At 39.5% G+C, this 20,184-nt stretch overlaps 1 protein-coding gene across 3 annotated transcripts in view; it reads right to left on the minus strand.

The window, feature by feature from the left end:
- The window catches only part of LOC109037801 (uncharacterized), a 171,976-nt gene that overhangs the window by 4,033 nt on the left and 147,759 nt on the right, over positions 1-20,184 (minus strand). For all 3 annotated transcript variants that reach the window (XM_072297258.1, XM_072297257.1, XM_072297259.1), the window contains one exon: positions 10,022-11,966. In XM_072297258.1, coding sequence (XP_072153359.1) covers positions 10,022-11,966 — 1,945 coding nt within the window. The remainder of the gene's footprint in view (positions 1-10,021; positions 11,967-20,184) is intronic.

The raw sequence follows: 20,184 nt of genomic DNA on the forward strand, positions 1-20,184 counted from the left end.
ACTTCCGGCAGCTGCCTTCAGTGTGATACAAGACGGTAAAGAAGATTAAAGTGGAGGCGTACGGCACGAAAAATATCGCATGTTTTGGTTTGCTGAGCAATATGCATGTGCCTTAGATGGGATGAACTTTGAAGATACTGAGGAGCTTAAAGTGTGGGGTTGTCAATAAAGTACAAAACGCACTGTGGGGGGATATTGTTTCTGTCTTATTCTTCCTTGTTTCATGAAACCAAGAGCCTACTAATTCGTCGAAAATACACGAAGTCGAAATTACACACTTAAATCCGCAGCTGAATGTGGGGATCATCCGTTGTTGCTCATCAGTTAAAATTTCGTAATTTTGAGTCTTTCACATCTACATTTGTATAAAATTATTCAAATAGTTCAGTCAAACTGATGACTGCTGAGCTGTGATCCTCATCGGTACCCTAATTTTTCCATGTGATGCGGAACCACTCAAACAACAACCAACAGAAGCTATGCCCTTCCTCATTTTTCAGTAAGAAAATTAGAAAAATCATTAAAAAATTTCCATAATCACGTAAATCATTCAGACATTTTGACATTGTTGGGAGAATGTCACTTAAAAAAAAAAAAAAAAAAACATAGGGAGAGTAGAGCCTAAGAGCATGATGGAGACTATTCTTCACTTTCTCTACTTCAGGATATGTTTGTATGATACACATAGCAATAGCTACGTTTATGCGAGGCTCGAAACCGGGGTTTCATGAAACCCGAGTTTGTAATGCAAGTTTCCTCCGTCGGGTTTATGCGGGCGCTGTAACCCGACTTTCGCGGGAAATCAAACTTTCCGATTTTGGCGCTGTTTATGCGCATATTTTCGATTGAACTTGAATTTCATGTTGGCGCCATTTTCACAAGCTATACTTCATTTTTCCACTATGAATTGATTCAATAAATTATTAGGTATTACTCTTTTAACCTGTGTATGTTCAATTTTTCCACAATATATAAGCGGAGGCTTCATCTTCACTAGAAAAGCCTTTACTGACTTTCTGAGCAACAGTTGGAAAAATGACAGTAGATGTTTCATCATTTCACGTTCATCTTTAAAATTGAATGAATACCTAATCTCAACAACCCTCCAAATCATGCTCGAGCTTATATTCTGAGTGCAGAAAAGTTGCCATAGGTAATTTTTAGTGATGTTAAAAATAATTATGGCAGGCGCAGAAATTCATCATGTTGTTGATTGAGCTTCTAATGATCTTACAATAGGTACTTAGATATAGGCATTGAAAGCGTAGGAGTGCTAATCCAGTAAAGCACCGCACCTTCACTCCATGCTGTCGTAAAGATTGTGTGTCTGCCATTATTGTAGTGAAACAAATAAAGAATCGGGATATACTTATGGGAATTCCTCCTTCACGATATGATCAAAATAAGCAGATATTGATAGGTCAACAATGTATCGCTGAAGCAGAAGCGTCTAAATCCTCTTGAGGCAACGGACGGTGACAATCTCAACAAACTGGTGACGCTTCACAAATTCTGAATTTCCACATTCCCAGAGACACGCGCTGAAATCCTGTTTCTCGCACCCCTCTTTCCGACTGCTATCCGAGTCCATGAGCAAGACAGGAAGAAAATAGGCAAGCTGCCTACCACTGTTTGCCTACCTATGTGTGTTTTCCTTAAACTTGATTTTCAAAGGTGACTCATGTAAAGAGCAACTGACAAACAAGATTTCAGAACCTGCCATTGCATTTCACTAATCTAAGACACAAACCCAACCTTACCATTGATATTCTTTCGCTTCGACTGTATATTATTCTCCTACTGAGATTCGATATGAACTCAATTCAAAAATCCTTCTGAATTTAATAATTCAGTTAGATTGGAATCTGGAGCTCTCAGCCTATCTGTAAAGCGCATTTACTAACATTCACTGCTGTCACAAGATATTTTTGCACAGGCAGAGCCACTTTCCACAGTTGATGCATCTCTAACGCCAAAACTCAATTATGACAAGTGGTTCAACGACCAAAAATTGTTACACGCCTCAATAAAAACCTTATTCTTATCTCAAATTGAAAATCTTAGATCACAGAGCACTCACCGACGAATCTCCTTCCTTCTGCATCAGTATGAGAAGAGTGACGATACTTTGGAGCAATAACTTTGAACTAGTTTCAATAAATGATGGCTTCAGAATTTGAGTCATCATTTACAAGAGATTGGATCAAAGAAATAAGTCAGCAGGTCACGGTTGTGGCTGGAGTCACACTTCCAGTAGGACAACCAGGAAATAGATACACGGATAACACACAAATTCAAGAGCTATGCAGCTCTGACTGGATCAGATTTTAGATTTAATCGGTAGATTGAAATGAAAAAATTCGGTGCACTACTTAAAGGGAAGCAGGGTGCCTTATCTTGAAATCTTAGGCAAATCGTTTGGATACAGTAAAAAAGTTCTCCGCAGATGATGAACTGGTAGGTAAGGCTATTACTCAATTGTAGCCTGTAAAGCTCTTTGCTTGCTTTGCTTCTGTAGTCATAAAATGTTGATTAGAGTTGCAAGAATTATCTGGAAAAGCAGTAATAAGCCTGGATTCCATCTGACACTAAACACCTTCACTAGAAAATAACGTCCTACGTTTAGCTAAATAAGGATAAGTAAGCCACATATAACTGAAGGAATCACGTAAAAGTGCTTAAGCAACAATTATAGTAAAATTATGATTGTAAAAAATGTTGAATAATGACAAAATTAACGCTAAATCGTGGGATAAGCACCAGTTGTTTACGAACGTTATGATAATAAATCCGCCATATTGCCGATCGCGCACCTGAAAATCGCATTTGAAGTCGAATTTCAACTAATTTCAACCTCCGGTTCGTTTATGCGGAGTGCGAAAACCTAGTCTTTAGTGTAAAATAAGGTTTCAAACACAAATTTCGGAAACCTACATTTCGTTAGTTCCGTATCGTTTATGCCGTGATTTGAACCTTGGTTTCAAACTCAGGTTTCGATTGAAGTTAGGTTAAGAGGCTCGCATAAACATAGCTAATATCTCGTTAGATACCTACTTCTACACTCTCTAAGAGAATGACCTGTAGATTGTTTACGTCTCCTCCCATATTTGTGGCGCTTTAAAGCCGATTTTCGTCCCATTTATTCTTTACATATTAATACATTTGGTAAGTGCCACTTCATAGAGGCCATGTAAACGTACCTACGCCCTTTCTTTATTTTTGTTTGAGTGTTTGATTGTGGTTTTTTTTTTTTTTTTTTTTTTTTTTTTTGATGAATGATAGGGTGGGGATGTCGAAGCAAATCTTAAATAATTATTTTGGGGGTGTCAAAGCCCCCGTTAGGACCTTGTTACAAGGTGTAGTTAAGTGTCAAAGAATCGGAAACATCGTGCTACGTAATTTATGGACAGCTCCTATCCACATAAAAGAAACAAGCAAGGAAAGTAATTGCATTTCAATACCCAATTTTGACGCATATTGATGTAATAATTACAGATCATTTTTTCCTACTTAAACTTTTGTACATCATCTTGATTTTGGTGATGCACACGCTTCTTTTTGCGCTTAGAGCACTGGGAGCCGCTTCAGCCCATTTTTGTACTCCACAAGGTGACAAGTTAGACGGCTGCACAGGGTGTCTCAGGCCACCCGTGCTGGGCTTTTTTCTCGGATATTTTTGATCCGACGAAGTCGAGGACTCCAGGGACGAGAGGGGACCCCAAGGACTACGAGTTTTATTATTTCAAGCTCCTCCAATCCCCTTTGGGCCCCTGAAAGAATGGCCCTAACTTCTATCAAAAGCAGATTGTTAGGGATCCAGCTTGTCCGCTTTCCTGCAACCCGGGCCACTGCGCAGCGAGCATACTGCGACCGCGTTTGCTGTTTCCGCCACCAGGACGCGATCGCCGCGGATCTGCCGTTGCGGTCCCTTTGAGGACAATTTGAGGGGCACAAACTGCGACCTTTCGCCCTTTGACGTAATAGGCACATGATCCATATTCGTCTATCCCATCTTACCGGGATTCCCGGGCTAAGGGCTCAAATGGAGCCTTTTGGCAGCGCTCCGTGCGGGGCCGCCCAGTCAATGGGGCTGGTTCTCGTTTTGCCTGAGCAGTGCCCGTTTCGATTGGTGTTCACTCATAGCTCAAGTCAAGCAAGTCACTCAAGAAGACCAGTCTTCACTAGGGCAAGAATCGGACCACAAGCATCTTTAATACAAGAGAGTATGGAAGGTTAGAGGCCCGATTAGATAGGGAAGAATTGAAACAGAAGTTGAGCTGTGAGCAAGAAGTTGCGTTCGTTGGTGCGAGAGTGCGCCTGAGGTGCGCCACGAAAACGGGAATGGGCGCGATGTTTACGATGCCGTATCTTCCTCAATTTTTGAACAAACCTAGCATCTGTAAATACCATTTTCCTTCAAATTACGTCAGCTATTCAAAACATAAACTAAATCAGGGATTTTTCTCCATGCGTATCCGCTGTTTTAAAAAAATCCCGCAGGATATTAAGATAATACCTTCCGTACTCTCTGCTTCAACAACGTCAACAAAGTAAATATTAGGGATTGCCAGGCATTTTGGCACTCTAATTCTTATTCATTCGGCGCTACGTCCAATACGGCGCGGCGCCAAGAAACCTCCTCAACAGGGTTGCTACGCTTTTCGGCACCCTGCTTCGGCGCCAGGCCTTGTGGCGCCAAGACTTTGCCTTCTATGGCGCCAAGTCACATACGGCGCCTAGACCCTTCTTCCGCGGGGTTGCCAGGTTGTACGGCATTCTGGTTTCGGCGCCACATCACACACACCGCTACAATCCTTCTTCTACAGGGTTGCCAGATTATCTGGCACTCTGCTCCTGCGCCAGGTTACATTCAACGTCAAGAATCTTCATTTGCGGGGTCGCCAGTTTCCGGCACTCTATTCAGGCGCTACGTTCTTACAGCGTCTTCTCTAAAAGGCTCTCATTGATGCCACTCTCTTTTTCTTTCTATCTCTTTCTAAGCTTTCTCTTCCTAAGTTATTCTTGTTGCCCTACCTTCGGTATCTGCCTGCGAGACTATCCTCGGAATGAATTCCTTTCTTCTTCTCTTCCCTATCCAAATTTCCTGGGTGTTCTCTAACACAGGTAGTTATAAAAAGAGCCGTATGCAAAAACGACTTTTTTCGCCCCCCCCCCCCTTAAAACTTATTCAAACTTCGTCTATCTGTTACTCATACTAGAGCGCTTCTTTCCCCAAATTTTCGGACCCCTAAAAAATTTTGTGGGGCGCTAAGAGGGGTGGAAGTCAAAACCTGTGAAGTGTGAACCTCGATATCTTTCAAACGAAAAAAGATATTGAGGCCCGGTTGGGACAAAAAATCGGCTAAAATTGTGTGCTTTAAGATTTTAAAGGTCAAAATCCCAAAATTACATTTTTCAGTTAACTTATGAGCTTTTTTTTTGTTTTTGAGGAAAAACAATTTCTTTTAAACAGACTAAACTGAAAGATCACACTTTTGTTATTTGAACCAAAACCAGTTTTTTAAATTGTTCGTCTTTTTCTCTACTTTTTCTCTACTCTACTGGACAAGATGATGCGTAAATGCACGTATATTTGTGAGAAAGAAGAAAATAGAATTTCTAAGGAGAAAGTAGATGTTGGCAATGTCGTGAAAATGCCATATATACGAGAACTCAGTGAAAAATTGAAAAAGTGCTGGAAGCCCTATAACTTCTTTCCAGTTTTCAGTAACCCAAATTCGATAGACGGTTTTCCTCGATATTGAAGAGTACCGTACCACCTGAAAAGACCTCCGGTGTTGTTTATAAGATGAAATGTCTGAATTGCAATGTTGCCTATACAGGCCATACTAAAACCGCTACCTGGGAGAACGAATACGGCCACACAAGTATGACAAAAAGGAGAAAACTGCTTAACACCATCACAGCCAGGAACAACAGCACGAATTTAATTTAAACAATCCAGAAGTACTCGTCAGAGAACCCAATTTCAGGGCAAGGTTGTATCATGAAGCCATACAGATTAAATGGTGCTCAAATTCCATTAATTTCAGAACTGACACCCATGTACTGGGCACGGCGTACAGGGCTTCCTTCGGATTATTTTACGTGTAGTTATCTGTTTGCTCCTCTCAGTGACGTGCTCTCTTTGTTTACCGGTTATTTTTCGAGCAATCATACGAGCCCGAGTATCGTGGTGGCCACCATTGTAGTTTTAGTTTTTGTGCTTTCGCGTTTTTTAAAAAAAGTTTTAAATTTTTCTGCATACACATTCGTTGATTTCAATATTTTACATGGACAATCGATCAGCTATTACGGTTAGTTTTTAAGTTATACGTTGCGGAGGAACTAAGTTTTAATTTTTGTGGCTGCAAGCTGAATATATACATTTCTCATACACACACACACACACACACACACACGAACACACACACACACACACACACACACATATATATATATATATATATATATATATATATATATATATATATAATCTCTAATTTCATGGTTATTGTACGTATTTATAATTTAGTGAATTTCATGAGCTTTATAACCGTTTGATTTATTTTTTATTCATATTAAAATTTACATTGCGACGTTTCGCTTACATACGCCACCGAAACGTCGCAATGTAAATTTTAAAATGAATAAAAAATAAATCAAACGGTTATAAAGCTCATGAAATTCACTAATATATATATATATATGCCTTTTAAAATTTTTTCGATTTTTGCGTGGTTTAACCTTTTAACGTTGTAAGATATTTAGACCAAATTTTTTGCATTTTGGAGAATCTCTTTAGAGGTACTATTCTGCCAAAAGAAATTGAAATTTAACGCAATAGATTTGGAGGGGTGGGGTCGAAAGTGGGGGGAGGTCAAAGCTTGCCCACTCGATAACTAGAGTTTAACTGAATATTTTGAGCTGACATTTTTATAGGTGGTAGTTTTCTCCTAAGACTGGTTTGGTATGGAATTGGAGAAAAATTGGCAGAGCCGTTTGAAAATGGCGAGCTATGAAAATTTTAGGCAGGGGGTGCGCGGCATGATGGGAGCAGGCCGGAGCGGGGCTGCACAGTGGGTCAAGGGGAGGAAGTTTTTGGACAAGGGTTTCGTTGCTCAGTGGGTCAGGGGAAGGAAGATTTTGGACAAATATTTCGTCACCCAGTGGGTCAGGGTAAATTCAGGACTCCTGCTCCCACTTCGGGAAAATTTTCCTTCCAACGGTGGATGCGCCGGTCATTTAAAAAAAAAAAAAAATTAACTGCCGCTCAACGCTTTGAAAACTGAAAAATCCTCACGATGGCTGAAATACATACATACATACATACGTACATACATACATACATACATACATACATACATACACTTCGTGGGGAGCTGATAAACCAACGTTGCTTAAAATTTACAGATCGTTTATACGATCAAAACTTGATTATGGTTCTATTCTTTATGGCTCCGCAAATCGCTCTTTACTTAAAAAGTTAGACAGTATTCATAACTCTTGCATCAGACTAGCTACTGGTGCCTATCGGACAAGTCGTGTCGTTAGTATTGAAGTTGAAGCACAAGAGCCCTCACTTCAACACAGAAGATATCAATTACTGGCAGGCTATGTCACTAAACTAGTGAGCCATCCAAGTAATCCTGCTATTGAAGATTGCTTTGAGGCGAGGGCTGAGATCCCATTCTATGATACCTTCTTTTCTAAGTTCAATTTTTCTGACGTTATTCCAGCTGCAAATCTCAATTTTCCTCCCTGGACCCCTCCTAATATTGAAATTCACCTCAACTCCTGCTCTTTATCAAAGTCCGATACATCCCATGCCGAATTACGAAGTAACTTTTTCTCGACATTGGAAAATTATCAAGACTATAAACAAATTTACACCGATGGATCCAAACTGGAAAACAGCCAAACAGGATGTGCTTTTATCACACAAAATGAGTCTAGATCCTTCAAGCTGTCTCCCATTGCCTCAATTTTTACTGCCGAAGCCTTTGCTATACACCAAGCATTAAATTTTCTTCAAGAGACAGAAGATAAAAAAGCCATTATATGCTCTGACTCACTGAGTGTTCTGTCTGCCCTCCAAACTGTCCCTGGTTCCAATCCACTCATTATCCAAATCCAAAATTCCCTACATCATCTTCTCTCCCTGAATTTCTCAATTGCATTCTGCTGGTGCCCGGGACATGTAGGCGTTGCTGGAAACACGGAAGCCGATACTCTGGCGAGAGAAGCCGCTTCATCTGCTGGCCCCTTCCTCCCCCTAACTGTCATAGCCGAGGACCTCAACAAGTACATCAAAAAAGAAATCGTCAAAAATTGGCAACAAGAGTGGACAGTGTATTGCCAACACAGAAATCCTCCAATGTCCGTATTCCCTCAACTTTCTGGTCTACCACGAGCAGATCAAGTAAAATTAACCCGGCTGTGCATTGGGCACACGTCTTTCACCCACCAATACATCATCAAGAAAGTCCAACCCCCGACCTGCATCGCTTGTAATGTCCCTCTCTCAGTTAAACATGTTTTAATAACTTGCCCCACATATCAACAATTAAGATCCAAAATTTTCCCTCCACTTTCTGACCTCCATACCATCCTTTCAAAGTATTTTCATGAAATCCCTCCCTTTTTTAAACGAATTAATCTCCAAATTTAATGTATTCTTTCCTTGTCCATCTCCAAATTTAATGCATTCTTTCCTTGTCCTAAATTTTAATTTTCTACTACCCTTTTTGTGACTCCTACTTCTTAAATATTTAAATTATGTTTTTTTGACGATCTCTCCTCATCTACGGTGTTAATGGCTTCAATGTTAAAGCACCAAATAAATGTATTTACCAACCAACCATACATACATACATATATATATATGACAGAAAATGAATGACATATACATTTGTGATCTACGACTCGAGATCGGTGCTCTTTACATGGTCCCAGGTCTAGGTCCCACCATGAGGGAGAACGCAATAGTGTATCTTTCCTTCGGAAAATACACTAAAAAGAGACGACTGAAAAGACGCGCGCGTCCCGGGAGGTTTGGCGGGGCGGAGCCCTTTCAAATATCGGCGCGGAGCGAAGCGGAGCACCGTTTTTTACTTTTAATTTTGAGAAATATAACTCTCCTGGAGTGAGAATACAATTCTAGAATAATTCTGTATGATGTTCTCTATTATTTTGAACAAGGACAATTTATTTCCAACTTGCGATAGCCAGAAAAAGGCGTGTCTTGTGATAGGGAACAACAAATTCAATTCCAGGCCAAATCTATGAGGGGGACAAAATCGCCGATTTTGAATAACCCCCTCTACATACTCGTAAGGTTATATGTCGTGTCAGAAATTGAAGCTTGTGCAACAAAGTTTCAAACTAAATTCTGAAGTTATTTTTGCCCAATGCAATGTACTTTCTGGCTAAATTTTTTTTTCAAATCATCGTATCTCAACTTTTTTAAAGATGTGTCAAACAGTGATCACTCAAAAAACCCCTGAGAAGACAACATTGATCAACTGAAAACCATTTCATTTTTATGGCACTTAATTACATTAAAAAGAATGATATCAGAGTGGTTTGCCTAGAAAGTCAATTGGAGCTTAAACAACCAAAATCCCTGAATCACGTCATGAATAGGAAAGACAACACAAATCCATACGCAAAGGAGATATTTGTTCACCTAAAAATTTAATTTGACCAGAAACCCTCTTAAGACTCAATGCGCAATGTAATCAAAGACAACAAAAAAGTTTTCTCCATCACTACATGGTATAACCTTATTTACATATGGTTTCATGCCTCCTCTGAACAATTAGATTTGATGGACAAATATGGTTTGATAAATTGCACATTCATTTACTTCCTGTAAATTTCCGACGTATCCATATTATTATATATCGATATATGTGCCGAAAGTAACTAAGCTAAACACAATCTCACGTACGGTCATAGTATGCTAAATTGGCACTGTTTTAACATCTATTAGAAAAAATTGGTATCATTTACCACATACCTGAGAGATCTGAGGGAAGTTGTCTTTGAAATAAAACAACAGTTGCAGCTTCGACTAAGCACGGTGCACTGTTGCATCGATACTTTTGGTCAATTTGACAGGATGTCTGCCCCAAAAGATGAAGCCCAAGGCCTTGAGGCCAGGTAGCAAGTTTACAAGGCAGGTAAAGACGGTTACAGTCCGTAGTTTCTTCACTGAACTCATTAATTTGAAGAAGCTCAGAGCTCCCTTCACTATTTCTCAGCACAAAATTATCCTCATAATAAGTGGCATCACTGGTGAAATCATTACGATCTTGTAAGTTGGTTGATTCACACCCTTTTAAACTTCCAGAAAATGTTTTGTTATAGCTACTAAATTCCGTCCCTTTGCAGGAGGTGTCAAATTTTACTTCACATTCTATTAAAAGCCTGTTATTACTAGTTTGGTAGTCACTACTGTCTTCCTCTTTGTTTGAAGACTTCATGTTTTTTTGGCACTTGAGTACTTCTGACAGATCGGTTGCGCTTGAAAAATCAACTGCTTTGTTTTGGGCATCAGTTGAGTTGTCTTCACATGTCTTTGATGCAGAAAAATCTACTTCAAAAGCGGACTTGCCATGCAGACTAGTTGAGTCTATACACCCCTTTCCTGTTAAGCTTACTTCATGTGATGTTAGGCTACAGTTATCATTAGAACTGTTGAATGCAGAGGCTGATCTCGAATCTTTTAGTTCTGAGGATGTGTGATCCGGACTTAAGTCCACAGAGCTATCCGCATTCACAGGGTGGCTTTCATCAGAGAGACCAATCATGCATGTATTCCTACCACATAGTGATGCACTTTCGCTGATGGTGACAATAATTTTCTCATCTTCTTCAGGAAATAGCAGTTCATTCCTTAAGGGGCTACTGACCATTGGAGTATAAGGAGTCTCTTCAGTATTGCGTTCACTGCTCAATGGTATTGTTTTGTTGTTTGTTTCTGGAGGCACCAAATATGTTTGGATACCTTGAAGTTCCGAACGGTTGTTATTTTCAACACTGGAAAAAGGCCCAACAGGAGGTGCTTGGTTCCGTTCATCAGATGTTGCATCGGTGACTGCACTTTGCGGTTTGTTTTGAAACTGACTGAACGGACTTTTAAACAGGTCAATTAATCGGTCTAAACTTGATGTTGGTTTGTTGATATCATCAATTGATGCTTGCATTTGAGAAAAAGAGAACATTGAAGATGGAGCAATCCAAGAGATTTTACGGGCTCTGGGTGGGGCGGCTAGGTCTACTGCAGGTTGTTTCATGATTTTTGATGCAACAATGTCCAAGCTATCGATTGGTTTATTAAGCTTAAAAGGAAAACTGATTCTTGACTCCGATGAGTTCTCTTTGTTTAATCTCCGCGTAGTGGGTGAGGGAGGAGCACACTCAAAACCAACAGTTGTGTTTTTTTTGGAGGGTACTGAGATGACAACGGTTGATTTTTCAGGTTCGACCACTGTGACCTTGAACCTTGAATTACTGAACATTGATGATGGTGAGAGAGAGGAAGATGTGTTTGAGTCGGTGGACGTGAACGAATCAGACATTTCTGACACTTTTGATACGTGAAAACGGCTTCTCGTTGGGGAAGGACTTGTGACCGGTGAGGGAACTGGACTTGGTAAAGGGCTTCGTAGTTTCCCACTTAGTTTTGTAGGCTCTATTGTTAGTCCTTTGCTTGGTTCTAGTTTTTGAACTATTACAGAATGCCTCATTAGTGTTTCACATGTGAGGGATATTTTGCGCGAGTCGATATTTGATAATTTTAAGCGAGAAAAATCATCAGGCTCACTTTTCTCCCAATCTGACACATTTTCCTCGAGAATGAGTTCTTCATTGCTGTGAAATCTTCTTTCGTTTTCCTTATTTCTTAAGCAATAGCCTCGAATTTCCTCAACGAGGTTTTTGTAATCTGATAAAACAGAGACCTAAAAAAGTGAAATAACAAAGGAGTCAATATTTGTGACAGTTATTCTACCGTTAATAAATTAAAGATATATATAAGGACATATATGTAACAATAGCGGTCGCTGACATCCGCCATTTTAAGGGCAAATGCTTTTTCCGAAATTTAGAGCCTCCAAGAATGCCTGTGCAAAGTTTCAGACTTTCAGCGCAATTTTTCGGCGAGATATGAACTGAAAACCATTTTATTTGTAAAAACACCGGATGAGAGAATCCATTGTTTTCCTCGGCCGGCGCGGCAGGACACTGTGGAGATTCGAACCCACTTGTGATAACTGCCTGCCCACCGGCCATGGGCTGTCGCTGACACTCAAATTATACATATCGAGACCGTCTCGCCAGAATTGTTGAATTTTTGACTGATTTTAGAATTTGTTCCTTGTTTTTGTCCTAAAAGTTACGAACGGTTTAGTTTCTTGATCAATTTTGCAAAATGACTCAGCATTGACTTACTTTTAGTTCATTTCAATCGTTTCACCAGCCTTACCCTTCCTGAAGACTTTGTTTCATGCATAAAGAAAGTGTTTTCAGTAAAAATAGCGGATGTCACATTTTTTTAAAACCGCTGTTACTCCTTCAATTTTTCACTTACATAGATCGTAAAACGTGTGTTTTTTACCGGAAGAGTTGCTCTTCATAAAAATCTTTATGAGAATCCTCTCGGTTCTACGGGCGGAAAAGTGCAAAGCTTCAAAAACTTCAAACGCGCTTTTCTCACAATGTGAAAACTCGACATCCGCTATTGTTACAGATAGGTCCTCATATGTCCTTGCTAAATGAGATGAGTTTTAAAAAAATTGTAAGCAAGGGTGGTCTTAAAAGTAAGTTTTGATGTTTTATTGCTACGCAACTTTTGTAGCAAGAGCAAATCTGTAAGAACTGGCCTCCCGACGGTATCTTTAAGGTCTTGACGTACTGAAGTATTTTAAAACTGGTTTGGTAGGTGCTGAGAAATTGGGTTTTGTCGCACTCCTGCACTCGGTGGGTCCACAAGAGAAGTGGCGCTAGGAGCTTTTTTTAGCTCCATCTGGATTTTGTTGAATGTTACATATTTTTGAAGTACTAGTCGTAGATAGACTCTAGGCCAATATTTTATCGTTGGGAACCCATGCAAAGGCACAGCAATGCCTCAAACCCGAAATGCAATGAAAGGAAAGTAATTATTTTTGACAAGTTTTCAGGATATCATGGTTCTGTACACAAACGAGTCTCATTTAATTTTACACGGTCATTTCATTTCTGGCCTTTAAAAAGGTCTCTGATAAATTTTAAACGGCCTCACCATCAATTTTTGCCAACTTTAGCCTTGGAATTGTTTTAATTTTAAGCATTTAAAACTTAATTTTACCTAAGGGTCGTGTACATTTTGGAAATGAAACCATGTTTTGGTGAAACTCCTCCGTATACTACCAAATTATCGGAAAGAAAGTCTGAAAAAGCTAAAAGTTGCATTAATTCCACACCTAGGGTTAAATAAAGAGGGGTATGGCTTTTAAATCATGTAGAACACCTCTTATCCATCTACTCAACTGATCAAAAAAGCTTACTTGGACATGGATCCAAACGATGTGGAAATGAGTCAGTTAAGTCATTTTTTTTTTATTGTGTCATTCGAAAGTAGTAAGTGACCGAAGCTTACGGTTTTTTTCCTAAATTTTTTTGATGACTGCAAACAGGAGAAAAGTTTATTTGAAAGTGCCAAAAATTAGGGTGGCCTAAAACGGCGTTTGAACTGCGCGCTCGTAGGTCTTGGACGTACACGTCACGATCAATATGGCGGCGGAAAGCGTAGTGGAAGAATACACGGCGGCGACGCGTTGGCGGTATGTTTTTGTTGGTCAATTGGAGGTTATGTCGGTTACTTTGTTTGAAATTCATATCCATTGTTCTTAATTCTCTAAGCTTTTCAATCAGAATGCGATACAGATGTATGTAGGATATGAAACATTCACACAGAGCTCACTTAACCTCAAACGCGAAATCGAGATGTCAACAATGACAGTGTGGTGGTAGTAAGCAGGTCGGCTTCGCCGCCGCCATCTTCCCGTCTTATGACGCGTAGATCCAAGAATTCACGGCGGTCGGTTCAAACATGTTTTCGAGGACCCCTAAAAAGGAAGCGTTATATCTCCGCGGAGACAATATTTCGTGAAATTTTGACGTGCGCATCGTTCTTCTCGTACCGAAAACTGTAAGATTCGACTATTTGCAGGCAAATCCCTCCCGAGCTTAACTGACTCTATTTCCAAGGAAAATGAGATCTTGAAACTTCAGAACAGAAATTTCATAAAAGATCGGAAAAATTGGAGAGATTACGAAAAATATGCTTTTTTCAACAGATTTTTAACTTTCAGTGGCATGGTAAGAGGAAAATGATTCTCAAATTTCACGTTCGTTGTTAAATACTTAGTTTTCCTTATAGTCTAGGGGCCACGAGGTCACTTTCGCATGCCACCCTGAAACTTTCAAGGTTTCTTCGAAGGTCCGTGGGACACCTTTTCCGGCAATTAAAATGTCTGTATCCCAGGACAATATATTCAAAATAGCCACCATGTCCAAAATCGAAGGAACCTAAAAAAATAGTTGCTGAAAAATTCCAATTTAGACTTGGGAGTGACGGGGCTTTGCAGGTTTGAACTTGATGGATCATGTAAGTAGAAGGTATGAAGTAGTTTTTTGGCACTCAGTTGAAGCAGTTAAGTCACTGGAGTTATAGAAATGCTCCTGTAAATTATTTAGAATTTTTCAAAATTTTCGAAATTTTTGGGGAAAAGTAAATTTTTCCTCAAAATTAAGGGGCTCACAGGTCAAACCCGGTATTAACTCAGGTAAAATTTTGTGTAGAACATTTTTGGTCCTTTGACAATTTTGCGTATCTGTGAACATTTTCGAGTGAATCGTGGATTTTTGGGAGCACCTCTGGACCCTTTGATTTTGCACATGGCGGCCATTTTGAATTTGATGTACCGAGATACAGACATTTTAATTGCTGGAAGATGGTGTCCCAGAGATCCTAGAAGATACCCTGAAAGTTTCAGGGTGGCACACGAAAGTGACTTCGTGGCCCCAGGACTATAACCTTTCTGGCCCCGCAAGGTTCCTAGGAGGTTTCAGGATTGTGAAATTCGGATTCCTTCGGGGCGGTTCCCTATGAAACCACTGCGATCCCTGACTTTGTCCAACCGAAAATGATCACGAAAAAAAGGTGGCCTGAGACACCCTGCATAAAACCAATTAGACCCCCTCTCTCTCACAGATCTGACTATGTAGATCTGTGTGTAATTTTTGGAAGGAAACAACAAGCTGCTATATTATAAACTCTGAACACATTCTCACCCAAATCTAGTATCTGGCAAGAACAAACTTTCCTGACTTTAATTTTTAACCCTCCTTTGAATAAATTATCAAAATAGTTAAAATGTACAAAAATATGTTGAATTTGGGTTGATCCATAAACTCTTCTACTTGGAGAGCTTCATTCATCAACCAAAATACAACTTTTTCAAGTATGTTTTCTATTGAAATCCAAGAATTTTTCCTATTCTGACATCCAAACATTAGGGATTCATGTTAAAGTGGCAACCACCAACTATTTATGAATGGTACGACCAGCTACAACATTTACAAGAAAAATTGAAAGGAGGATGTTATGATGGGCTCGAATAAACATAAGTGAGATAAGTTGGCCCTGAAAAACCCAATTTTACTAGTAAGCTTATTACCGCAATTAAGCATTTATATATTAGGAGTCGTTAGCATGAATTATCTGACAAGGCACCCAAACTTTTGTTTTTATGTTAGGAAGGGGTTCAAACAAGGGTGCTGCATTTCCCCCACCTTGTTTAAGATTTACGTTGAATATGCAGTGCGTGACTGACAGAGAAAGTGTTGAGAGGAGTGAATGAATGTCCCTCAGAATGAGGAAGAAACTCGTTTCAACTTATGCTTAGTTGATGATCAAGTGATTATAACCCAAGATCAAGAGGATGCTGAGTACAAGACTCAAAAATTAGAAGCTGTGCGTTGTTGACAATCCGACCGGGAGGTTAACGAAAGTATATGAAACCAAGTAGCTGATCTCAAGGGGGAATCAGCGGAGCACAGAATTGGAATATGAATGGCAGATTGAAATATGACTGAAAAATGTTTTTACACCCAAAAAACATAATTCTGGTACCATAATTCAAACTACCTTGTTGACCTATGAAAACATCACTTTACCATTGCAAAAGACAAGCTCAGAACACCGCTTTCTGCAGGCCTCTAGTAATGACCTTCCCAAGGGTAATTCAGATATATTATTATTTTATTACAAATAACTTTTTTATTATTTATCATTTTACTGTATGTGTATTATAAATTATATCGACCGTGTAAGTCGGCGATCACATAACTCGTTTGCGCTGTCTGAAAATCTCCGCCTCTATGTTATTTTTTAAATGAGAACAAATTGACATCATTTCTTGAAATTTATGCAGAATTTTCTTCGCACAGAGAAGAAAAATCACTGCAGTTTTAAAGAATTGTCGTTGAGTAGTTTTCTGTTTAAAAAATAAAGTATGACAGGAAGTCTGCAACGTCGCAAACCAAGGTATGTGAATGCCGACTAGGGTGGCCCAATTATACACGGCAAAATTTATTTTGCGAATTTTTTTGGTCTTATCCCCTAGAACTGATCCATTTGATCAAAAAACACTCTCTACCAAGTTTCAGCCAAATCGGATAATATTAACCCGTGCCGACAGAGCCTTCTTTTTTACATGGGATTTTACATTGAAAAACACCTTTTTTCAGAAAAATCCATTCCCTGGTAAATGTGTAATTCCTAGAAAAAATCTGAGGTCATATTCGGTTTTAGCAGGAAAAATCGAGTGGGATAAGTCGTATTGGTCACCTTAAAAAAAATTCTTTACCCCTCGCTATAGCGGTGAAACAACTGATACATCCAGAAAACGCTAAAAAAGGATAAAATGACGGTGATAAATCTCAAATAATTACAGGGGCCTGCATCCGAAAATAAAGCTCAACATAAGGTAGGTATTTCATAAGTACTTTTGTACGCTTAGTCCAAAAATGCTATCCATTTTTATCTTTTCCATCAGGATTTTCCGGAAAATCAATTTTCTTGTAAAAAAGAAGGTTTTTCGAGAAAAACCTCGAAAGAAACTCGATTTCCAGGAAATTAGCCTGATGAATAGACATGGGTCAGATACTTTTTTCTGTTTTCTAACGCTGTGTCCGAAAATGATGACAAAATTTCTCCATTACATGATTTCCCGGAAAATCGACTTTCTCGTAGAAACAGCGTTTTCCAGGGAAAACTCAATTCTTAAGAAATAAGCGATCGACTTGGAATATATATTTGTGTTGTGTTTTTGGACGTTGAATTCGAAAATGATAATAGTTTCCTTCTATTCCATTAGTAGTTTCTGAGGAACTAAATTTTTCTCGTATAAAAAAGGATATTCCAGGAAAAACTCAGTACCCTGGAAAACTTGTGAATTTCGACGAGAAAACAGGTTATTTCTTAACTCATCAGCCGAACGTCTGAAGAAGTATAGGAACCAGTCATTTTCTGCACTTTCCTGGCACATTGATTCTATGTAAGAGGTGTCCTGACAGCAAATTTTGTAGACTCACAAGGGGAGCTTCCCAAGTGTAACCGGAATTTCGAGTTGAAATTTCGCATGAAGATACTAGAGATGATTTTAGGGATGCCGTATTTTTTCGTTTTTTCGAATGGGGTCGGGAAAGCCCTCAAAAAAAGGGCTAAAGATGCGGAAAAAACGCGCGCGCTAGCGGAACAAGGTAAAACGTAGGTGATAGAGGCTCTATATCCTTATCAGTACCGCATGGCCAAACGGTAGCGCGCTCGCCTCGCAGGCGGGAGGTCCGAGGATCGGTTCCTGATTACCGCTCGTAATTTTATTTTACTTTATGCTTGTTTATTTTTCACTTACTTTATTTTGCACCATTCGCTCCGCGAACCGACTTACGAGGTAGAACACGTACTGACTGAAGATTTTTTACATATGCTGATAAAAACTCGAAGTTTCTCTTGGATTGAAACGTTATACCTATATAATTGAATGAACAAAACACTCTAAAACTCACCAAATTTCGTTGCCAAGCTGACTTTCCGGAGTATCCGTCAGATACAGATACAGATTCGACTGATACTCCGGAAAGTCAGCTTGGCAACGAAATTTGGTGAGTTTTAGAGTGTTTTGTTCATTCAATTATATATAACGTATCAATCCAAGAGAAACTTCGAGTTTTTATCAGCATATGTAAAAAATCTTCAGTCACTACGTGTTCTACCTCGTAAGTCGGTTTGCGGAGCGAATGGTGCAAAATAAAGTAAGTGAAAAATAAACAAGCATAAAGTAAAATAAAATTACGAGCGGTAATCAGGAACCGATCCTCGGACCTCCCGCCTGCGAGGCGAGCGCGCTACCGTTTGGCCATGCGGTACTGATAAGGATACAGAGCCTCTATCACCTATGTTTACCTTGTGCCGCTAGCGCGCGCGTTTTTTCCGCATCTTTAGCCCTTTTTTTGAGGGCTTTCCCGACCCCATTCGAAAAAACGAAAAAATACGGCATCCCTAATATCATCTCTAGTATCTTCATGCGAAATTTCAACTCGAAATTCCGGTTACACTTGGGAAGCTCCCCTTGTCAGCCGTTTTACTACCTACCATTGGTCTTCGTCTGGCGAGATGCAAACCGAAAAACCTTCTTTTTACAAGAAAATTGATTTCCGGAAAATCCTGATGGAAAAGAGAAAATGGATAGCATTTTTGGACTAAGCTAAAATAGTACTTATGAAACACCTACCTTATGTTGAGCTTTATTTTCGGATGCAGACCCCTGTAATTATTTGAGATTTATCACCGTCATTTTATCCTTTTTTGGCGTTTTCTGGATGTTTCAGTTGTTTCACCACTATGACGAGGGGTAAAGAATTTTTTTTTAAGGTGACCAATACGACTTATCCCACTTAATTTTTCCTGCTAAAACCGAATATGACCTCAGATTTTTTCTAGGAATTACACATTTACCAGGGAATGGATTTTTCTGAAAAAAGGTGTTTTTCAATATAAGATCCCATATAAAAAAGATGGCTCTGTCGGCACGGATTAATATTATCCGAATTGGCTGAAACTTGGCAGAGAGTGTTTTTTGATCAAATGGATCAGTTCCAGGGGGTAAGACCGAAAGAATTCCGACATTGCCAAATCTGGGCCACCCTATTGCCGACTTACACCGTCGATATGCAGATGGATCCAAGAAGTCCCTTCCACCCTCTCTAACTTCTGACCGGATAAAGGTAAAGATGGTAAACTTGGAAGACGTCTCTGGGTGAAAGGGAATTATTGTTTGCTACCCCCCCCCCCCCAAAAATTTCAGAGGAACCTCCTTGAGGGCAGGGGGGGGGGGGCAGACCTTAACTTATTTTTTTGCAAGCATAGAGACCCCCCTTAAAATACGTCATTGATGATTCAAAATAGATGGAGAGATAATAGCTCCTCGAAAATCTGAGCCTTGGCAAATTTCAGTTGCAGTTAAGTGTCACAGAGCGCTATAATGCAGTACGCATACACAAATAATATGTAGATGGTTACCATGATTATGATATTTTTTTTTACCTCACAGGATTTCTCTCAATATTAAGAACCAAAAACGAATCGAGGAAACTATTGGGGTCCTTTTCATGCCCTAAGCAATAAAATTTTTCCGAATAGAAAACTAAGAAATCGAAAAGAGAGATAAGAACAATAAAAGAGAAAGGACAATCTTAAGGCATCTTAAGGAAACTCCTGACTGTATTGCAGGTGCTGAGAATTACTGACTTCTGCATGGTTCTGATTATTATTATTTTAACTTTTTCCACGCCTTAAAGACAGTCACTTTCTTTTCTCCCTCCCCTTACGTTTTCACCCTCTTACAAACCCTCCCCCCCTCCCCATGACCAAGTCATCAAAAGTGTACCTCATTTCTTAGGTAACTCAGCCCATCACCTTTCTGACAATATGAACTGTCCAAGGTTAAAGGTTTCTTTCCTGAGGTGGTAGGGGGTAGGGGTGTTTTTGGTGTGTGGGAAAGTTCTAGGTGTATTCGCGCTACTCCACCTAGCTTAAGACCTTCTGGAGGATTCTAGCAGTGTCTAACACAGCAG

Source organism: Bemisia tabaci, chromosome 2 (assembly GCF_918797505.1).
Source record: "Bemisia tabaci chromosome 2, PGI_BMITA_v3".
NCBI classification, from domain to species: Eukaryota; Metazoa; Arthropoda; class Insecta; order Hemiptera; family Aleyrodidae; genus Bemisia; species Bemisia tabaci.